This window comes from Lepidochelys kempii, chromosome 21 (genome assembly GCF_965140285.1).
Source record: "Lepidochelys kempii isolate rLepKem1 chromosome 21, rLepKem1.hap1, whole genome shotgun sequence".
In the NCBI taxonomy this organism is placed as follows: Eukaryota; Metazoa; Chordata; order Testudines; family Cheloniidae; genus Lepidochelys; species Lepidochelys kempii.
The window spans coordinates 17472157-17490798 of NC_136400.1; the positions used below are offsets into that span (position 1 = coordinate 17472157).

Consider the following 18642-nt stretch of genomic DNA (forward strand, 5'->3'; position numbering starts at 1 on the left):
TCACAGGCCATTAGGCCTATTTACCATGAATATTTAAAGATCAATTAATTACTAAAATCATCTTATCCCATCATACTATCTCCTCCATAAACTTATCAAGTTTAATCTTAATGCCAGATAGATCTTTTGCCCCCACTGCTTCCCTTGGAAGGCTATTCCAAAACTTCACTCCTCTGATGGTTAGAAACCTTCATCTAATTTCAAGTCTAAACTTCCCGATGGCCAGTTTATATCCATTTGTTCTTGTGTCCACATTGGTACTGAGCTTAAATAATTCCTCTCCCTCTCCGGTATTTATCCCTCTGATATATTTATAGAGAGCAATCATATCTCCCCTCAACCTTTTTAGTTAGGTTAAGCAAGTCAAGCTCCTTGAGTCTCCCTTCATGAGACAGGTTTTCCATTCCTCGGATCATCCTAGTAGCCCTTCTCTGTACCTGTTTCAGTTTGAATTCATCCTTCTTAAACATGGGAGACCAGATGATGAAAAGGTCCTGGCTGCTGGGGAGAAGGGATTCACCACTTGCCTGCTGCAGATTCTCCTCCTCCTCTTCCTCCTCCCTGTTGCGTGAGACTCCCCCCTTTGCAAGTGTCCACGGACAGTGGTGGGGTAGTGGTAGGGTCTAGAATGCCATGCAGCTGATCATAGAAGCAGCTTGTATGGGGCTCATACACAGAGCGACCGTTTGCCTCCTTTGTCTTTTGATAGGCTTGCCTGAGCTCCTTAACTTTCATGCAGCAGTGCTGTGTGTCCCTGTTATAGCCTGTCTCCACCATGCCCTGTACGATTTTGGTATATATATTAGCATTTCTTCTTTTTGATTGGAGTTCAGCCTGCCCGGTTCTTCTCCCCATACAGTGATCAGATCCACTGTCTCCCTTTTGGTCCATGCTGGAGCTCGTTTGCGATTCTGGGGGAATTGCATGGTCACCTGTGTTGCTGAGCTCGCCACACTGACCAACAGGAAATGAGATTCAAAATTTCCCGGGGCTTTTCTGATGTACCTGGCTAGCACTTCGGAGTTCAAAGTGCTGTCCAGAGCGGTCTCATTGGAGCACTCTGGGATATTGGCCTCCAGGAGCCACCATTGAATTGCGGCTGCACTACCCCAAATTCGACCCAGCAAGGTTGATTTTAGTGCTACTCCCCTTGCCGGGGAGGAATACAGAAATCAATTTTAAGAGTCCTTCAGGTCAACAGAACAGGGTTGGTTGTGTAGATGTATTCATTTTAAAATCGACCTAACGCGGCTAAATTTGACCTAACCCCGTAGTGTAGACCAGGGCTAAAAGTACTGCGTTCTAGAGGCAAATAGTTAAGATGACTCTGGTCTGGGTCTGTGAACTTCTGGCAAGGTGGGGCTTCACCCCACTGTAATCAGCAAAATGATTCCATATGAAGACAATTTCTTGAGGAGGGGTGTGCGCCAAATGGTACAGCTGGGAGGCCTGCTATCTAGCCAATAAGATCATCTTGATGTAAACTTTCACTTCTCATCTTTGGAACCTTCTGTCCTAAAAGTTTCCCAGACTGCTACCCTAAAATGGGGAAAAGCCTTCCTTGCTTGAGACTGCTCTAGGCAAAACAAGATTATGATCTGACATGTAAGGAATTCTTTAGTTCAGTCCTATCCTATAATTACAACAAACATAGTGTTACTGCTATTTTAGGTTAGGTTTCCATAAACTGCTGCAGAATAAAATCTGGATGAGGGCTCCAGTCGACTCTTCCACTTCCAGGAAGACAGGCCGCTGGGGCAGAAGATGGGGATGCTGGAACTTGCCACTAGGCTGGGTTTCTATCACATCTTGTTTATAATCCATCATTTTGACGATTCAGAACTTGCAAACAAAGGGAATCTAGGCGTTGGTTTTAAGATCAGACAAAATGTTAATTAGCACGCTGGACTATTACTGTGGCTATTTGCCATCTTCTTTCCCTTGGTGCAGTGGGTTTTTTCTGTTCTCCCCCACCTGCACTGCTAGGAATTATCCTCAAGACCAAGTGTAGTAAAGTCAGAGTACAGTCGTCTTGTTCATATTGGCTTCTGAACCACAGAAGATCACGCTGCTGGAAACATATGGCCCAGACTGGCGTGCAAAATGAAAGAGAATTCAAACATTTCAAACTTTGCTGTCTCATGTTCTGTATATAATGGGAAGGTGCAGGTATATTTGCCGTAGTGAAAATCTTGAACTTCCTTGGGGTGCCATCTGCACTTGGGGAACAGTATTGACTAATAGTTAGATGGCTAGAGCAAGAGCCTAGGAGTCAATTCTCTGCTGCCAATTCGGTGAGACACCTAGGTCATTACTTAACCTCTGTCCTCGGCTGTCTCGTCATTTAAAATAGTAAGATAGCGATCTACCTCTCTAGGTAGTTGTTTCGGCTTACTATTTATAAAGTTGTCACGGAGTCCCCGGGCGATGCTCTGGAACTGCTCACTACGAAGCCAGTCAGGACTCTGGGGAAGTCTCCTTTCTGTGAGCAGACTGTCTGCAGGACACACGGCTCACACAGCTTCCACCTTCCTGGGTCTGACCTCAGAGCATTCAGCATCCTCTGCCCCTCCATGCGCTTCCCACAGCGAGTCCGCCCAGGCAGGGTCCTGGGGAAGCCAGAGGGTCCTGCACCCCAACTTCGCAGTCAGACGGGACTCTCAGCCAGCCAGTAACACAGAGGTTTATTAGATGACAGGCACATGGTCTAACACAGAGCTTGTAGGTGCAGAGAACAGGGCCCCTCAGCTGGTCCATTCTGGGAGACAGTGAGCCAGACAACCACGTCTGCCCTTCACTCCTCGTCCCCAGCCAGCCCCAAACTGAAACTGTCTCCAGCCCCCACTCCTCTGGGCTTTCCCCTTTCCAGGGCCAGGAGGTCACCTGATCCCTTTGTTCTCCAACCCTTTAGCTCTCACCTTGCAGAGGGGAAGGGCCAGGCCATCAGTTGCCAGGAAACAGGGTGTTGGCCATTCTCTGTGTCCAGACCCCTGCACACACCTGCCCTCTAGGGCTCTGCAATGATCAAACACCCTTATCCCACCACCTAGATACTTAAGAACTGCCTAGGGGAAACTGAGGCACTTCCACAATATTCAGAGGAAACATTAAGAGCAGTCCTGCTTCGTCGCAAAAGTGTTTTGAGATCATTGGCTGAATGGTATCTTAGCAGTTAAAAGTGTTAATGCCTGTTACTTACACTGCTCTGTATCCTTCAGATTTATGTGCGTAATGGAAACGCTGCCTTGGGAGATCATTAGTGTACTATTGCAGGAAGAGGTGATGGATCGGCCGGTGTACAAACTGAAGTACCTTCGGCCCCTTCCCCCCCCCATTTTACAGTCCTTTCTGCTTGGAAGATAGAATAAATGAGTAGTCAGAACTTTGGAAATTCAGAAGTATAACCTTCCTTGTTCTGTGATTAGATGATCACTTGGTTGTCAGCATTCATAAACTGAGAATACAAACTGAGCATTGTGTACTGGTGCCTAGTCTCTCTAGGGAGCCACTGTCAGAGGCGGGTCACTGCGGGGAATAGCTGATGTGGAGATCTTTAACTGATGAGTTTGCACAATTAAGTTCTTTACTTCAGTCCCAATCAACATCTAGATGTGGGGCTACATCTCACTTTGGCTCTTAGTTTTAACTTCAAATTAAAACTAACATGAGTTTATTGGTACTTTTCAGGTGCAGGAGAGTCTGGTAAAAGCACCATTGTGAAGCAGATGAAGTAAGTAGAAGCCCAGATATTCAAATTGGTATAAATTGCATTTTTGTATTGGACTGAATAAGAAATCAGCATTGTCCTCCTGGTTTAGCTTGTGATTATGGCTTGTTTTTGTTCCAGGATCATCCATGAAGATGGCTATTCAGAGGAAGAATGCAAACAGTATAAAGTGGTTGTCTACAGCAATACTATTCAGTCCATCATTGCAATAATAAGAGCCATGGGGAGGCTAAAGATAGACTTTGGGGAAGTTGCCAGAGCAGTGAGTATTTCACTCATTTCCTTTAGCTTGCTTCTATAATGTAGATTATGTTAATGAAGATCTGAAGTTCAGTCCATGGAACATGTGGTGGAAATATTTTTAAGCCACAAGATAGCAGTAGTGGAGTACATCTGAAAATCTGTAAAGTATTAGTAACACTCGGCCTGGAGTATCTTATTCTAGATACAGAAAGGAGCCCTTGACAGCTTTTGAACTTTTCTAATACAAAATACTTGGATTCAGATCAAGTTGCTACATTTTTAACAAGACCGTTACGGATTAATTTAAAATACTTGGCCTCCTGCGTCAGTGTTCAGTCGTACTTCAGAAAGTTACGCCCCTTTACATTTTTAATCTAAATCAGATGCTAGTGAGTTTTTTTTTCACAATTTAAAAATGATTAAGAGCATCACAAGGATAACTCTTTGACTTTCTCCTTTCCAAATCATATGGTTTCCTCCTCTGTGATATCATTAACATTTCCCCTCTCGGACTCCCTCCTATCTAGCAAACTTTCTGGCATTTCTTCATTCTTTCTTGATTTTTGTGGGTGGGGAAAGCAATAAGACCAAAGGAGGGAAATTCCCAGGAGACACTTGAAAAGGTGGCACATTTTGATCATTTGGGCTAACTCTGCAGTGACATACCCTTAGAGGTGGCACCCTGGGCATTACCCTACGGGCTACCTTGGTTGTTCATTATTTCCATGCCCTGCAGCAGCATTCTGAGGACTGATTTCAGGAGAAAGTAAGTATCAGGAGCAGACAGGCTCTTCAAGTTGGTGGACTTGCTGGGAGAGTAAAAGGGCCTTGCAACATTACCCCTTAAATAGAGCTGACACAAGTTGCATCATCACAGAAACCTCAAAGTAGGTCAGCCTATTTCTCAGTTGCAAATCTGGCTGATAATTTCCCTATTGAAAAGCGAGAGTCTATATTAAATTTTCTGACAAGTGTTTCACGTAATCTAATGCAAACAAACACTGGAATCCTGAGTGGTCCCGATCCTTCCTCCCTGTAAAATGTTCCCATTAGGAAATTGGAATTCCCCTTTCTTTTGACAGTCCTTATGGGAGATGGCAATTCTTCAAAGCTCTAAAACCTTTAATCACCCAGTATTTGCTTTTGGTGCTGGATTTTTCCCTGCTGGGGTATTGTACAGTATGGCCTCTAATAAACTGTAAATTGTAGTTTTAGACAGGAAAAGCTTTAATTCCTTCAGTAGCTTGTTGTACAGAACAGGTATTCTGAAAGCCAGCAGCACTTCTGAGGAGATGCGCCGTGCACAAGATATAATGCTGAAGGTTCATATTGCCCTATGTATCTCATTAAACCAGCTAAACATTGCCTGTTAAGTTGGAACTATGATCCTCCTCTACAAAGAGAGGGTTTGTGGTACTATGGGTGTGCTGTATGCCACAGATGACCACCACCTCCCTCTGATTAATGCATCCTGCTTGCCTGACACGAGATGCTCTTGAGCAGTTTGCTTCTTGCTCGGTCCGTGTGTTTCTGGACGAAGGAGGAATATTGATAGACTGGGGAGGGGAATCTAGCTATGCCAGTCAGGAACCTATCACTGGTGCCACTGCAGGCATTTGTGGTTTAAGTGGTGGTTTAAGCCTCATTTTAGCTTGTAGTGGTGTTAACTGTGGAGTATGACTGAATCTTCCTTTCACCCTCTTCCTGCAGGACGATGCCCGTCAATTGTTTGTGTTGGCTGGAAGTGCTGAGGAAGGAGTGATGACTCCTGAGCTAGCTGGAGTGATTAAACGATTATGGCGAGATGCTGGGGTCCAGGCCTGCTTCAGCAGATCAAGAGAGTATCAACTTAATGACTCTGCATCCTAGTAAGAGACCGTTACTGCCCCCAGTGTTTTGTGTAGTGAGCACACCACTTACGACTGTGTTGTGGTCAGAGCAATGGGTATGTCCAGTGCTTAGGTGCTCCTTTAAAGGACAGTCGGAAAGCGTTTAATGGGAGTACAAGTCACACTTCAGGAAGTGTTTACCTAAGCTGGGTAGATTGGCAAAATGGGATATCCTAAGCCAGGAGGGGATTGGCTCTAAATACTTAATCCTGCCTCAGGTCATCTAGTCCGGTCACCTGCTCTATTGAGGGCTCTTCAGTCCCACGTGTCGGATTCTGTGACTCCATGCTTTAGCTGATCAAAGTAGATCTTGTAATGAAAAGGAAAGGGATCAACTGCCTCCATTATAGAATTTATTGCGGTCTTCCCCTTATCACATGAAAAACTTATTTGTGTTTCTAATGTCATGAATAAATTAACTTGTCAATTTGCCTTCCCAGTGTAAAAGTAACTGTCTGTTTGTAAATGTCAGTGTAGTGAGACAAGTTGTAGCTTCTCTGGAAGGTGACTTGAGGTCTCCTCATATTAATGTAAGGATTAATATTTCCTGGAAACTAGACTCATAATTAAGCTACCAAATATGTAATGAACAACATTTAACTGTGAGGTCCTAAAACCAGTATAGGAAAATCCGTTTTCTTGCCGTTCTTCATTTTTAGTAATTTTCACCAGGTTTCTTCTGGTGGTGCACCAGATGGGAAACAATTTCAGGCAAAAATGGTGGTTATGTATTTTAGCCCGGGCTGGCAGCCTCGATGCTTCCCGTTATGAGAATCTGTTTTCGGTTGCTTACAACTTTGCCAAACTTTAGCTGTTTGGGTTTGTTTTCCATGCTGGGTGTCTGGAATTTTTGGTGACCTTTTCTTTGGAAAGCTCTTGTCAGGGTTCCCTCCCCACTCTGAACTCTAGGGTACAGATGTGGGGACCCGCATGAAAGACCCCCTAAGCTTATTTCTACCAGCTTAGGTTAAACTTCCCCCAGGCACAAATTCTTTCCCCTTGGAGGGTATGCTGCCACCACCAAGTGATTTAACAAAGAATCAGGGAAAGAACCACTTGGAGTTCTTATTCCCCCAAAATATCCTCCCAAGCCCTTAGACCTCCTTTTCTGGGGAGGCTTGAGAATAATATCCTAACCAATTGGTTACAACGTGATCACAGACCCAAACTCCTGGGTGTTAGGACATTAGAGAAATCAGTCGGGTTCTTAAAAGGATTTTATTTAAAAATCACTTCTGTAAAATCAGGATGGAAAATAACTTTACAGGGTAAAAACGATTCAAAAACACAGCAGAACTTCCTCTAGGCTTAGTTTCAAAGTTACAAAAAACAGGAATAAACCTCCCTCCAGCAAAGGAAAAATTCACAAGCAGAACAAAAGATAATCTAACACGCCTTGCCTGGCTTTTACTCTCAATTTTTGTAATATGAGAGACTTTTAGGATGGTTTATAGGAGAAGGAGTTTTCTGACCTGATGCTTCTCTGCTTCCCAAGAGAACACACACAAACACAACCTTCCCCCGCCCAAGATTTGAAAGTATCTTCTTTCCCCATTGGTCCTTTTGGTCAGGTGCCAACCAGGTTATTTGAGCTTCTTAACCCCTTACAGGTAAGGAGGAATTCTAGGCTACCCTTAGCTGTATGGTTATGACAGCTCTACCGCCCCCTTGCTTTTTGCAGGGACTTGAAATTTGGCAGGGCTCTGGCCTTTGTGTCAGGGATGTGGCTTTTGCCAGCCCTGTGAAAATCCATCAAAAATCCACCAAATTATAAGCCTTTGAAAAATTGCAGTTTGCACATGCTCACTAGACTCCTTTTAGCAGCCAAATTCCCTGAAGATTCTGTCCATGCTGAGTAGAAGTTTCCCTGCAGTTGCAGTTTTGGGCTGCTGGGGATCATGTTTTGGTCCTGTGAGCAGGGAGCGCCTTTCTCTCTCCTGTGCTCTCATTGACCTCCTCTTCGGGGTCAGCATACCATGGAGGAAGCTGCCTGATTTAAAGGCTAGAGCTGGATTTTTTGGGGCTGGGACGGCAGGGAAGTAGTTTGGGACAAAGAGGTGGGGTGGATGTGGACTTGGAATTAGAGTGAAGGGAAAGACAGATGATAAAGGCAAGGGGACTAAGTCGGTATGTTGGGGTCGGGACGGGGGAGACACTGAGATTGAGTCGCAGAGAGGGGTGATGATTAGAAGTGACTGGAACTGAGAGGGCGGGGAAGAAGTGTGTGTGGGTGTTGGGGGAAAGGGGATGACACTGATCTGATGAGGAGCCAGGTTGCTAGGGGTCAACTGGGATTGTCTGGGCAAAGAGAGGGACAAGGAGCTGGGAGGGTGATGACTACTTTGGGAGTAGACAAGAAGTCTGGGTAGGGAGATGGGCCGGGGGCCAGAAGGGGGAGACATATTGGCTGTGGAGCTGAGGTGTGGGGAGTAGTGGGATTGGCTGTGGTGGGGAAGAGACAGAACTAGAGGACAGGGCCAGGATGGGGTGGGAGGAGAGGAAACTAGCTGAAGAGTCTGTGCCCACTGGAGCACACTCCCCTCCTGAGCCTGGATTGGAACCGAAGGTTCCTGAGTCTCACCATTCATCTGCTATCAGTAAATATCTGGAAGCCCTCTAAATGGCAGCTTTCCATCCTTTTCTAGTGCTTGTCATTTTAGTGGATGACAATTTAGTCCAGCTATCAAGTGTCAGAAGTGGATCTAATGGTTCCAACCCCGCTGATGACCTCTGTGGGTGTCCGTATGATCCCACATGATGATGGAATTTTTGTTTTCATAAAAATTACAAAACAAAAAAACCTAGGAAATTACACAGAAAAATTACAAGAAATGAATGCTAATGTTGCAAAGTTAATCACCCCAAAATTGGGAAACGCTGGAATTAAGATTACCTGTGCAAACTTAATCCAGTCTCATTGTGCATATGCATTATGATGCAATCTAATTATGTGATCACATGCCATTATTTTCTACACTTCAGCCTCATTCAGTTCACAGGATGAATCTGTCCAGCAAAAGGTGGGTGTTGTCTAATGCTCTCTGCTTCAGTGGTTGCAGAAGTTGGAAGATGTGTAGTGAATGAGGCAGGGGATTGCGGAAAGAGAAAGGATGGGCTCCTGCGTAAAGCAGTCGAATGCTGCCCTGGGGAACTGGATTGTATCCCCCCCCTCCCCCTCCGTGCCAGAGTTCCTATGTGGTGCTCAACAAATCACTTAACCCAGACTTTTCAGAGGTGGTTGCTAATTCCACGTTCCTATCTTGCCATTTGTGCTGTTGTGCTTCATGTACAATGGACTTTGTATTGTGTAAAGGCCCATTGAAGCAACAGCACTTTACCTGGTCGGGTGCCAGGCTATTCACTGCCTCGGCTTCCCCTCAGTCATGCACCTGACCTTCCTAGGAAGGACTCGCTGCCACATCCAAATCTTTTTTTCAAGCAGTTTTATTCTTCATACGTAAAATGTAGGTGAAACAAAAGCAGATCCTCCACCCAGCTCCCAGGGGCTTTCCCCCTGGTGCTGAAAGAACACACCTTCCCTTCCTTCCCCCTGCTGCATGGCCTAGTTCAGGAACCCTTCCTCCCTCCTGCAGCTCCTCTCCCTTCCCAGCTGGGCCTGATAGCTGAAGGGACATATTCAGTTTGACAAAACTAATTAAAATCCGCCCTTCCCTTCGTTGGGGATGCTGGAGGTTGTGTTCAGTTTGGTGTATCTGTTTCTACCTTTACCTAACCACAACACCTCCCTAACTTCAGCTAACCACAGCAGGGAAGGCACAGCCTATTTCTGCATCCCGGGAATTCGGTCTCCGATCTCAATGCCTGGGTCATCAGAACTTTGTCATGGGGCTGTTTTCCCTAACATCTTCAGTTCAGGAAGGACTGGCTCCCAAGAACTGCATAGGAAGGGATGAATGGATATTCTTTGGTTGAGAGTCAGAGGAGCTATAACTAGAGCAATAGCTAGGACTCCTGTGAAGGAGAACTCCTAGTCAGGCCCTAGAAGATAGTGTACCTCTCTGGTTCTCGTATCTTATGGGTGTTGGCCTTTTGGTACAGCCTTTCCAGAAAGCTTGTAGTTCAGTGGTCCTAAATACAGAACTGTCTGAATACTGTTATGGGGATTTCATGCCCTCTTATACCCTCTCCTCAGTATGGAGTCAAAAGGCAGTCATCTGTGTTCTCTACTTTTCCCTAGAGATGTTAGTGACAACTCCTTCCTTAGCTCAGGTTGTGACTACTCAGTATCCTACAGCCTCTTCCATAATAAATGCTTTGTATGAATCTTTTAGAGCTTTTAGCTGTTTGGCCTAGTAACCGTTCTTCCCAGTAGTTAAAGGAAACATGACTGCATTGTTAGGAAAATACCACCCTGGTGAACATGTGGAGGAGGGAGAACCTATTGTAGCCACCAACTGAATCCTGTCCAACTCATTGACGACATCTGCCAAAATCTGCCTGTCTCCTGAGCAGCTCTGTGAGAAATCAATGTTCTGCTTTGTACTGCGAGGTTCCTCCTGAGTTTTGGATTCAGAGTAACCTGAAGCTGCCAGATTTTATTTGATTTCAAGTTGGAGGTATAAATCTCTGGACATGCGAGCGTTGGGGAGCTGCCCCAAAACTACTATGGGTTCTCCTGGGAAACCTCAATGGTCAGCCAACTCCTTGGCTTAATTATGAAAATGTCACCCCCTCTGTAGCTGAAATCTTAATTTTAGGATTTCCACTTTTACAGGCGATAGTTGAAGCATGAAAACAAGCTTCCTCCACTAGAGAGGGTGTGGGGTAGGGAGCAAATGTTTGTGTCAAAAATAGTGAAAAAATTATCTAAGAAGGTGAGGGAAAACCCTGGGCGGCACTCAGCCAGGAAGGGAACATTGTTAAACCAGGTAGGATATAGGAAGACTCTCATGTTAGGATAAACACATCTGTTCTTTGAATGGTAGATAAATTTGTCTCCTCTTAGTTTGTCTTAACATCTATCCACATAGTAATGGGAAAACTGGATTATTAATATTAAGTCTCCTAGTGTGGTCTCTGCGTCATTCTCTTGTCCCCCACTTTCTCTTCTTGCATTTCTGCTTTTTTTTCAGGCTGACATCTTTTACATGGTCGTGTTGTACAGAAGCTGTGCACACACAGATCTAGTAGCAGCTTGTAACTGATTAGGATTCTGCAGCTTCCCTATGTAGAAAGCACTTCTTTGCAGGACAGTGCTGTATGGGTGTGGCTGCAGCCACTTCCCACACAGAGCAAACCACATCTGTCAAGTCATGACAGATAAGGAAGTGTGATGAGGGAGCTTTTGTCGCAGATCTACAAGGCCTACGTGCGTATGGGGAAAACTGAAGAGCGAAGGCTTACTTCCTGGTGTCAGGAGGTTCCTTTTGATGCTGCCAGTGTTATGATCATTTTAAAATGTATTTCTTCTGACCAGGGAGGGTCAGATGATTATTGGCCTATAACGTTGTTCATTTCCACCTTTTCAAATGACTTGGTTAAGGTCTTTCATGGACTCTTACTATATTATTTTGTAGATTCTCTCTCCAATCAATTGGGCCAGGTTTGTTGTAAGAGTCACACTCCAAACACTAATGGAAACAAGGTGCTTACTGGACTAAAGTAGCTTTGTGTTGTAAGCATGTGTGGGATTTCTCAATTCATTTGGTGGTAGATATTGACTGAAGTTATTTATCTCCTCCATCTGCTGTGGAAAGAGCTGATGAGAGAACTGAACCAGTTTTGCTTTCAATAGGTCTTGTGCTGAATCCTGACAACGTAGTGAGTAGATTACACGTGTGCTAATGGAGGAAGCCGAGCATCTGTTTAAATAATTCACTAGTTAGTCACGTGCTTGTTATCAAAGCCAAGCTGTTAGTGCCAGCTCTTGAGGTAGCATTTGCATTCTTCTACCAACAGGACACAGCTTGTTTAGAGTTTAATACTTATTGCCAGTGCTGTTACTTAATTCATTTGGCTTTGCTGTCTGGTTTGTGTAGCTGCTTTTCCATTAGTGCGTTGTCGCTAAATTAGCTGTGTTCTGGTGTGTCTGACTAGAGCAGTTACATTTCCCTGTGGTGTTAGGCTACTCAGGACTAGAAATTCCAAGGATCTTTATTTCCTAACAGAAATATACTTTTATCACAAGACTAGTACAGGTAATACTACCTGCACCAAATGCAGTTACATAGTTTTTCTAAAAGCTCATTAAAAATATGCCAGGGCACAGAATAGGGTCTCTTGTAGACGGTTGAGAAGTTTACTCTTTGAATTAGTTGGCAACTTGTCTGTTATGCTAGTGAGTGGAAAGAAGGACTGTGTAGAACCAACCCATGACAAATTATCCATTGGAAGGGTCTAGCCATAAAATGTGTCTACCAAGAGTCAGAGAACTGGCAGGGCTAGAAGTGGGGGCAAAGGCTAAAGCCTGCCAGTTCAAAACCTACAGTTGTTATAGATTACTCTCAGGTTGCCAAAGATAGAGGAGCTTGCTCTGAAATGGATGAAAGGCAGGAGCATGATTTGTGGGTCCAGACTAGAAGAGATGCACCCATTACATGCCTTGGAGCTCTAAAGGGGATGTTTGTTTGAAGCTGGGAGTTGAAGGTGGTCTCAGTGGCTGTGATGCTGCAGAGGGGAAAGGATTCCTCCCAGCAGCCTCTGAGGTGCATAGCCCAGCTATATGGGCGGGGTGCTGGAGCGAAGAGTTGGGCCTTGGGCAGTTCAGAATTCTGGTCTCAGAGGGCCTGGAGGCACAGGAAGGCAGAAGTGTATCAGGTCACATGACAAGTATTTTTGCCCCATAAAAGCTAGAGATTGAGAGTTTGTTCTCCAGACATTGGTGGGTAAGGGTTCCCAAGTTGTCAGGGAAAAGATTCCTGCTTGCTTTTGCCTGAGTGGATGGCTGGATTTGTCATGCTTTGGACAGGGCTATGAACGTGGCTCACTGTTCTGCCACTTTCTGCCTTTTACCCTTTACAATGAGCAGAAACCTGGGCTTTATTCACTTCTCTTCTGGTACATTAGTGTTTGTCTTTGGAGGCCTCCAGGTGAATTTCTTTAGCAAAAGGTATTAATTACAGAGGGAATTCTATGATCATTTTTCTGCTCTGTCTTCCACACTCTTATTCTATAGCCCAGCTTGTGTTTGACTAGCTGAGCACCATCTGTTACTGACTGACTGCTGTGTTAGGCTGGATAGTACATGGCTATAGGAAACTCTAGAATACAGGTATATGTTGGAGGTCTGGGATGTGCTAATGGAAATAATGCACTTCACCATGACTTTCTTCTGCGGTTTATAAAAGATTCATAGCAAGGAAGCAGACTAAAAAAAGCATGTCTTGGATTGTCTCTTTGGTTTAGTTACCTAAATGACTTGGATAGAATATCCCAGCAGACCTACATTCCAACTCAGCAAGATGTTCTGCGGACCAGAGTGAAGACTACAGGCATTGTGGAAACTCACTTCACCTTCAAGGACCTGTACTTCAAGTGAGTATGGTGCAGGCTGCTGCAGGATGTCATTCCTCCCTGCAGATTGCACTGCTTTCTTCTACTGAGTGCTGTGGTGCTTGATGATGGTTGGTATCCAGTTTTCCCTCATGCACATATTGTGGAGCCTTGTTCTTATTCAGCACTTTCAAGTAAATTGTGACTATACTCCCTTGTCATTAATTACTCTGTTCTTCCTGAAATTACTCACTTGGGGTACCTCTGACTTTTTTATTTACATTCTTTTGTTCTTTTCAGCTGCTTTTCTGTTGGAATCGCAAACACAGGTACTGAATGCTTGTTTACAGGATCAAAAACTACTAAAAGGACACTGGCTACTGGTTTTAGTTTGCATTTAATCCCTTCATTTGATAAGATAAGTGCCCTTCCCTATAGCCTTGGTCTCCTGTCATTTGCAGTGCATTGTTTTCCTGTGTTCCTAAGAGAACTGAAATTAATTTGGCTCTGACTGGCCTGCATGGCATTGTTAGCAAAACTCGAAATATTATAGTGCTGACTAACCCTGCTGCAAAGGAGCAGGGGGCATAGAATAGAATATCAGGGTTGGAAGGGGCTTCAGGAGGTCATCTAATCCAACCCCCTGCTCAAAGCAGGACCAACCCCAACTAAATCATCCCAGCCAGGGCTTTGTCAAGCCTGACCTTGAAAACCTCTAAGGAAGGAGATTCCACCACCTCCCTAGGTAACCCATTCCAGTGCCTCACCACCCTCCTAGTGAAAAAGTTTTTCCTATCATCCAACCTAAATCTCCCCGCTGCAACTTGAGACCATTGCTCCTTGTTCTGTCATCTGCTACCACTGAGAACAGTCTAGAGCCATCCTCTTTGGAACCCCCTTTCAGGTAGCTGAAAGCAGCTATCAAATCCCACCTCATTCTTTCCTTCTGGAAACTAAATAATCCCAATTCCCTCAGCCTCTCCTCATAAATCATGTGCTCCAGCCCCCTAGCATGCATAAGTGTGGCAAAAATGGCTGCCTTTATTGTGCAAGAGTCCAGGGGCTGGGACTTGCCCTCTATTGTAATACAAGTAAAACCCTTTGAAGGGGTACAGATACTGAGCCTAACCTTGACAGTGTCCCTTTAAGTATGATAAATCAGAGTTCCCTCTTTATCCTCCATACAAGCTGTTGTACGGGGGATAGGTAGGATTAGCACAGGCTTCCCCAGCTTCCTGCTTACTCTTCTAGCTAACCCTTGCTTTGGACTCTGAGCGTGTTCATTGACACATGAGCTAGAATCCTATGTGGTGGATGTTAGTGCTGTGTAACATTGTCATAGGAAGCTGCTGTGTTTGTATTATGGGCCAGGTTCTCTTTCCTGTCAGGAATGCTGTCGTCAAGTTTTAGTTACATAAGGTCTTTAAATAAGCATTAATTTTCCAGCTATGATTTTGATCCTTTTGTGTAACCAGGTTTGAAAGGGACATAGGAAAAATCTAAACATTTTTGTATGAAATCCGACTCATTGCACACTTCTTGAGGATACAGTGGCAGCTTGGCTTCTGAGCTGTCTAACCTGTGACTTGTGAACAGAAAATGCTTGCGTAGTTTGCATCAGAGCTATTTTTATGGCTGTTGGTGAGCTCGGGGGAAATTTGTCTTCCATCACTGTGTACTGGGATTAACATTGCTGTGCTGTGCAGTGCTCTGACTCCTGGGACACTGAGCTCAACGTAGAAGACAGGGTTAAAATAAACATTTCTGTGAATAGGGAAGATAGGAAAAGTTTCCAGCTATCTGCTGTGCAACAGATAACAGATGTTGTCTAAGGCACTGCAACCCTTACCCAGCCTCCTGTTGGGGCCTACAAGCACGGCTATATCCCTCTCTGTATCCATATGAATGGGATATAGAAGTGAGAGTAGATACGTGATGAGGGTAGAAGGGCCCAGCCAAGATTTGGCTAAGGCGATTTCAGATCATGTGGGTTTGAGTAGAGATAGGTGTTATATTGCTAAATAGGCTTTTTTAATTAGATCATTAAGGCTGAGCATTCATACGTCCCTTTAGGAGACTGGCTTATACGGGGCTAATAAAGCCTGCTTAGGCTAACTGGGCATCCATAGAAACTGAGACACAAGGCATCTCGTTTCAAAGGGATGGGCCTGCTTAGGGAAATGCTTAAATAGATTTTAAACACAAAGCAGCAGTCTTCTCTCTTGCAACCTAATGTATCTTTCTTTCATACTGCAATGAAGTCACAATGTTGAATCTGGGACTGCACTTCCCTACTGGGCTGAGATGTTCTAAAGGCATGACTGTGAATTCAGGATCAGCTTGGAGAAGTGGGGTTGAGAGGCACTGTTCTTTTTTCAGATATCTTTGCAATAACCGCAAAAGTAATGGAGATCTTTACAAACTAACTAACCTGTATCTTTATACAAAATTCCCTCTTTCCTAGTGTGGTCCATTGGGACAGTGTGTTTTGAGTAAAAGCATGGAGCCACAATTCTGGCCCTTTTGATCAGAATAATTAAATTGTGTTCCTTTTGGCACACACTGAATAGTTCCTCTCTTTGTCTGACTGCCTGTTTGCTCTGATGATTGTCAACTTGGATTTTGGTTTTGTACCTCTTGGATATTGACTTGTATCTGACCCGATTTAATTAATGATTGCGGTCAGTCGGAAACCAGCAGGGAATACTGCCTTTCTTCAGAGTGCATTGTAACTTTCCAATAAACTTCCATATCTCTGTTTTCTAGCCAGAAATCTTCTAGCAAAATTTAGGAATTTTTTGCCCCAAACCTTCAAACTCCTGTAGCTCATTAATTATATATTAAACTGCTGCAACACCCAACTTCTTAAAAGTTCCATCAGCATCCCAGTAGGTACAGGTCATGTTACCTCAGAGAACCAAGCACAGGTAATTAGAAGAACTGACTTATGCAAAGCGGGTGCTTTGTATCCAGTGAAGCCAATGGGTTACTGCTGCTGGGAATGTGAGATAACAAACAAGGAAGAGTGCCAAGGTGAAGCAGCAGGCCCTATTCTTTCCATTCGAGATACTGTTGCAAACAAGCCCTTGAGGGTTATTTCCAACTGGAAGGCATAGAATCTTCATATTTTAAATTAAAACTTGAGTTTTAATTAGAAAAAATAATTAAAATCCCCTAAATTGGAGGATTTGAGTTTCTGGCCTTATTTATGGTAAGGCTTTGTGTATCTGCATTTCCCTTGCTATCAGCTTGCTGAAAGTGCTGTGAAAAGTTGTTCTTCTCCATTTCCTGTGAGTAGGAAGGTGAGTGCTGCATAACATCTGAGCCACTTTCCCTTCACTCTTCCAGGATGTTCGATGTTGGTGGCCAGCGATCAGAACGAAAGAAATGGATCCACTGCTTTGAAGGCGTGACAGCAATCATATTTTGTGTAGCCCTCAGTGATTATGACCTTGTCCTTGCAGAAGATGAAGAAATGGTATGTCACTGTTGTTACTAACACCTGGCTGCAGCCAGGGGATTGAGGTGGAAGTTAGCTTCAAGCTGCCCTACAGACTTCATATCCAGGTTTTATGGGACTCTAACCATAACTAGTTCTGTGTTAGTATTAACTGTGTTTGAGATGGTGATAGAAAGCAATCTCTCCCCTAAGTCATCTCGCAATAGCACTGTGCAGAGAATGGGCTTGTCAAGAGCTGCCTCTAGCCTATTCCTCTACAAGAGCACATAATAATAAACACTGCAGGAAGTGACAACCACTACAAATACATGCTTTCTTCAGAACCCGTGCCTCCCTGACAATGTCAGAGAGATTATGGGGTGGGGAAATGCTGAGGAAAATTAAGACATGGGGAGTTTCAATCTTTCCTGGACAGACCTCTGATCAGGGTCAAGCACAGTGCAGAATTACCTGACCTCTGTCTGACGCAGCACCACTAACATTTGTGTGGTTGCACAGCAGTGACTCTTCACGTTTTGAACACAAGTAGCTTTGTTCTAAAGCTCATCAAAGAAAAAACCCTCCTCCCAATTTACCCCTGGAATGATGCATTGTTTTTAATTACTTTTCAGAACCGAATGCATGAGAGTATGAAACTGTTTGACAGCATTTGTAACAACAAATGGTTTACAGACACCTCAATCATTCTCTTCCTGAACAAGAAAGACCTGTTTGAGGAAAAGATTAAGAGGAGCCCATTAACAATCTGCTATCCAGAGTACACAGGTGAGCTGGGCTAACAGAAATGAAGAATTAGAGTGAAGGTGCCTCCCAGAGCCAGGCAGTTAAAACTCTCAGGAAATCCAAGCTCACTTGAGCCTGTCTTTCCTTGTCATTCCCGTCCTCTGGACTTCATACACGGGCAAGGGGAGGGCTCTGTCTTGTGCTGGGACAGTACATGTCTAATGATTTAAAGGTGGTCAGAAGGGCTAGCCCACCTGGGCATGATCAGCACTGGTTCTCTCTTCTCAGAAGCTTTGGCTCCATGTGGAACCCTTGTCCACATTTTCATATGACTTGGGGTATGGATAGAACAGATGTCTGGCCTGTTCATGTGCTCCTCATAGCTAGGTCCCGATGCATCTCACTGGTGGTGTAAGGATAACTGTGTTTCAGCTCAATGGAAATTCTGGAGACACAATAAAAGGAATCTCGGTGAATGCTAAAGCACTCATTTGCCCTAGCAACGAAAGTCCCCATTTCCTCCACTAGAGTACCCTTTGCAGCCACCTCCCTGTTCCAAATGGTGTGCAGGCAGTTCATTCTCCTGAATCTATCCCTCTATGCCTAGTCTTTTAAAGGTCAGACCCACATCTGCCCTCTAGTGTGATCTTCTTGGGGTTATGTCTAGTCATAGCCCAAATGATGGGGCCTCCATTCATGCCTGTCATTTGTTTCATCCCCTACTTCAATTTAGTAGTTTAATCTAGTGGGTGAAGCTGTACAGGTATTAAGTACTAGTGACCATTGTACCGAAGGGGCTAATGGTAAGACTGTAGCTTGCTAAAGCATATGGTTGCAAGAAGCTTAACTTCTGCTTGAAAGATTTGAATCAAGCTCTCTTCTGCAAGCTGCTGGGTAAAGTCAGGTGTCCTATTTTGCAGGCTCTAATACATACGAGGAGGCAGCTGCATACATTCAGTGTCAGTTTGAAGATCTGAACCGAAGAAAAGACACCAAGGAGATCTACACCCACTTCACCTGTGCCACTGACACAAAGAACGTGCAGTTTGTGTTTGATGCTGTTACAGATGTTATCATTAAAAACAACCTGAAGGAATGTGGACTCTATTAAGAAGGAAGGTAACAATGAGCTATCTAACTGCTCTGAG

At 44.3% G+C, this 18642-nt stretch overlaps 1 protein-coding gene across 1 annotated transcript in view; it reads left to right on the forward strand.

The window, feature by feature from the left end:
• The window catches only part of GNAI3 (G protein subunit alpha i3), a 53588-nt gene that overhangs the window by 33688 nt on the left and 1258 nt on the right, over positions 1-18642 (forward strand). Inside the window, exons 2-8 of the mRNA XM_073320293.2 lie at positions 3688-3730; positions 3848-3989; positions 5681-5838; positions 13225-13353; positions 16660-16789; positions 17383-17536; positions 18415-18613. Of these exons, the coding sequence (XP_073176394.1) occupies positions 3688-3730; positions 3848-3989; positions 5681-5838; positions 13225-13353; positions 16660-16789; positions 17383-17536; positions 18415-18605 (947 nt within the window). The 3' untranslated portion in view covers positions 18606-18613. The remainder of the gene's footprint in view (positions 1-3687; positions 3731-3847; positions 3990-5680; positions 5839-13224; positions 13354-16659; positions 16790-17382; positions 17537-18414; positions 18614-18642) is intronic.